General features: G+C 44.2%; 1 protein-coding gene across 1 annotated transcript in view; it reads right to left on the bottom strand.

Annotated features, from left to right (window-relative positions):
- The window catches only part of TARS (threonyl-tRNA synthetase), a gene marked incomplete at its 5' end in the record, with an annotated part of 16,358 nt that overhangs the window by 1,193 nt on the left and 11,430 nt on the right, over positions 1–3,735 (bottom strand). The window contains 4 exons of the mRNA XM_009878326.1: positions 164–278; positions 709–781; positions 1,425–1,529; positions 1,651–1,751. Coding sequence (XP_009876628.1) covers positions 164–278; positions 709–781; positions 1,425–1,529; positions 1,651–1,751 — 394 coding nt within the window. The remainder of the gene's footprint in view (positions 1–163; positions 279–708; positions 782–1,424; positions 1,530–1,650; positions 1,752–3,735) is intronic.

The following is a 3,735-nucleotide window of genomic DNA, read 5'->3' as shown; positions in this document are numbered from 1 at the left end:
GCCTGTCACGCAGGCAAGAGAGGCTCTCTGCAATGGAGACTCTTAGGAACGAAGTGACCTAAAACACTGACGATCACTCTCTGCCTTGCCCACAGAAGGAAGGCCAAATCCTCTAATCTATGCAAGAAAGCCAGCCAGTAACAAATGCAGCATTCTACGTTACCCAGAATAAAGTTATACTGTGCAAGTTGAGCATTTCTGATCTTCTTGTTCAACGTGCACCCCGGATCTATGTCAACATCTGCCATTAATCCAGCATCATGGAAGTGCTGCCTGACCTAGAACAAAAAGTATTTAGAAAAAGTATTTAAACTGTCACTGCACGATATTCATGATGAACTACTTATGACTTGTAGACTTAAGCCAGTCAAGTTTATCTGACCCCTAAAACAAAGGCACTGTCATTGGCTCAGGCACTGGAGAGGAGCCTAAATCAGTAAATGAAAACAGGTCAGCTACCACACAAGTACATATACACTAAATAACTATACAGTGATGTGAATCTCTTAACGGTTTGGGCTGAATAAAGATTTGAATTCAGATATTGTGAAAGGCAGCAAGATGGTGGAAAACTAAGTTTTCCAAAAATAAAACCCTCAGTGTAATCTGCAAAGACTTAGAACATTTATCTGGGATAAATACTATTAATCATTAATAACCAAGTATCTCAACTAAATACAATACACTGGAAAAAAAAAAACACGTTACCTTTTGAGCATACTCGTCACATGTTGGTCCCACTGGTACCACCATTACTTGCTGTGGGGACAGCCAGAGCGGCCTTCAATAAACAAACAAAGTAAGTTTATATGGCTTTCCACAGGGTTTTTTGTGTGAAAAATCCTCTTCACCCATAGGAATAAAATCTACACAAGAAATCTGTAAACCTAGCTTATTAAACTGGGTTCAGACGTAGCAACAGCCCTATACTCATTCCAATTTATATCCCCAAAATAACTGAGCGCCTAAAGGAATTGCAGTGGGAACAGAAGTGTTTTTTTACTTGAAGATTCAAATTGTATTCCACAGTAAACAAATCACAACTGAGTTTTTCAGCTTATTACCAACTAATCATGTGAAAACATTTATTTTTGAGTCGTTATAATCAAAGTGGTCACGACCATCAGCAGGTAAATAAGACAGCCTACATAAATGACTTTTGCAAGGCACCAAAGTTGAGTGATGTACACCTTGGGCAGACAAGCATTAGCTGCACCTGTATGAGTAGCATCATGTAGACGCTACTGTATTTAATACCTAAAGCACATGGCTCAGAAGGAATTACCCTGTGACACATCTATGGCACGTCTCCGTAACAAGCAGGTAGAACAAACCCACGTGACTCTTGCACGCTTGGCGCCAATTTCTCTTCTACATAAAGCATTTGCTCAAACTAGAACAATAAATCTACTTTTCGACGTTACCATTTGCCTCCGTAGTTTTCAGTCAGAATGGCAATCATTCTCTCCACAGATCCCAGGATAGCCCGGTGAATGATAACTGGTCTTGTCTTGTCGTTACCATCATGGCTGTGAAGAAAAGGTGTGGGGTTTTTAAATGTAGGGTTCTTTTCCCAATGTAAACTTACGCCCGTGAGTGGCAGCAAAGTTAGATAGTATAGCAACTGAAAGCAACAGCCTCTGTGCTTACCTGACAAAGGTGAGGTTAAATCTGACTGGCAGCTGGAAGTCAAGCTGGATTGTAGCACATTGGTGATAGCGGCCAATGGCATCTTTAATCTGAATGTCAATCTTGGAAACAGAGAGACATTTTTACTAGTTTAAGATACAAACATGCCCTTCTGAAAGCAAACTCATTTCAATAGGTAAGGTTTCACTCGACACAGAGGAACTGTATGTGGTTTTACACAACACACTTGTACTTCAGCCTACATTAGGACTTAAATGATTTGCAGGTCATGATGCAAAAATCCTAAGAGGAAAAACAGGGTAACGAAGCAGAGAGATGTTACTTCAAGGGGAAACTACATTTAATACCTCAGACTATTTTTTGTGAGTTTCAGTCTAGGAATTTCATGAGTCTTCTCCGAGTGAATCAGCAGCACACAAGCACAAGTGCAAGATGAGAACTGAACATTTCTTGACAAAAATGAGATTTCTTCAACCTCAAACTGACAAACTTATGCTTCTTTATTATGCGGTATTTGAATACTTAGTATGTCATGTTACAAATTCAGGGCATGAACACGGGATGAGAATCCTACTGTTAAATAGTACACTGACCAGTAGGGATCATCTTAATCAATGACACTTGTTCTGACTACAAGTTTCTACAGTCAATTCTATTCCCTCTATGGCATCTCACAATTTAATCCTGAGTACACTTGTGATACAAGTTAGACTGCCAGACATAAAAAACCCAGTAGATTTATAGTGTCCTAACCTTAAATATTTAACACATTGCTCACTTATTCATCAGCTAGGGCCAGTTCTGTTTTGGCACCAAATGCATCCTCAATAAGTTTGCAGATGACACCAAACTAGGCAGGGGTGTTGATCTGCCTGAGGGCAGACAGGCTCTACAGAGAGACCCAGAGAGGCTGGATCGATGGGCTGAGGCCAGCTGTATGATGTTTAACAAGGCCACGTGCCAGGTCCTGTGCTTGGGTCACAACATCCCCCAGCAGCACTACAGGCTTGGGGAGGAGTAGTGGGAAAGCTGCCCAGCAGAAATGGACCCGGGGGTGTTGGTGGACAGCCAGCTGAACATGAGCCAGCAGTGTGCCCAGGTGGCCAAGAAGGCCAACGGCATCCTGGCCTGTATCAGGAATGGTGTGGCCAGCAGGAGCACGGAGGGGATCATGCCCCTGCACTCGGCTTTGGTGAGGCCCCACCTCGAGTGCTGTGTCCAGTTTTGGGCCTCTCATGACAAGAAAGACCCTGAAGTGCTGGAGCGAGTTCAGAGAAGGGCAATGAAGCTGGTGAAGCATCTCAAGCCCAAGCCTTAGGCAGAGTGACTGAGGGAACTGGGGTAGTTTAGCCTAGAGAAAAGGAGGCTGAGGAGAGACCTTACCACTCCCTACAACTCTCTGAAAGGAGGCTGTAGCGAGGTGGGGGTCGGTCTCTTCTCCAAAGTAACAAGCTACAGGACAAGAGGAAACAGCCTCAAGCTGTGCCAGGGAAGGTTTAGATTGGATGTTAGGAAATAATATTGGATAAGGGAAGAGCAACTTGACATCATCTTCCTAGACCTATGCAAAGCTGTCAACACTGTCCTGCATGACAACCTGTTGTCTAAATTGGAAAGGCACGTATTTGATGGATGGACCATCCAGTGGTTAAGGAACTGGCTCGATGGCCGCTCCCAAAGAGTTGTGATCAATGGCTCAATGTCCATATGGAGACCCATAATGACTGGCAGGGATCGGTAGTGGGACCAGTGCTCTTCAACATCTTTGTCAGTGACACGGACAGTGGGATCAAGTGCACCTCAGCCAGTCTGCCAAAGACACCAAGCTGTGTGGTGCAGTCAACATACTGGGGGGAAGGGATGCCCTCCAGAGGGACATTAACAGGCTTGAGATGTGGGCTCGTGCCAACCTCATAAAGTTCAACAAGGCCAAGTGCAAGGTCCTGCACCTGGATCAGGGCAACCTGAACCACAAAAACAGGCTGGGCAATGAGTGGATTTAAAGCAGTCCTGCAGAGAAGGACATGAGTGTCTTGGTGGATGAAAAGCTGGACATGAGCCAGCAATGTGCACTGGCAGGCCCAC

This window comes from Apaloderma vittatum, unplaced genomic scaffold (assembly GCF_000703405.1).
Source record: "Apaloderma vittatum isolate BGI_N311 unplaced genomic scaffold, ASM70340v1 scaffold2001, whole genome shotgun sequence".
In the NCBI taxonomy this organism is placed as follows: Eukaryota; Metazoa; Chordata; class Aves; order Trogoniformes; family Trogonidae; genus Apaloderma; species Apaloderma vittatum.
This window is presented reverse-complemented; position numbering and strand designations above follow the sequence as displayed.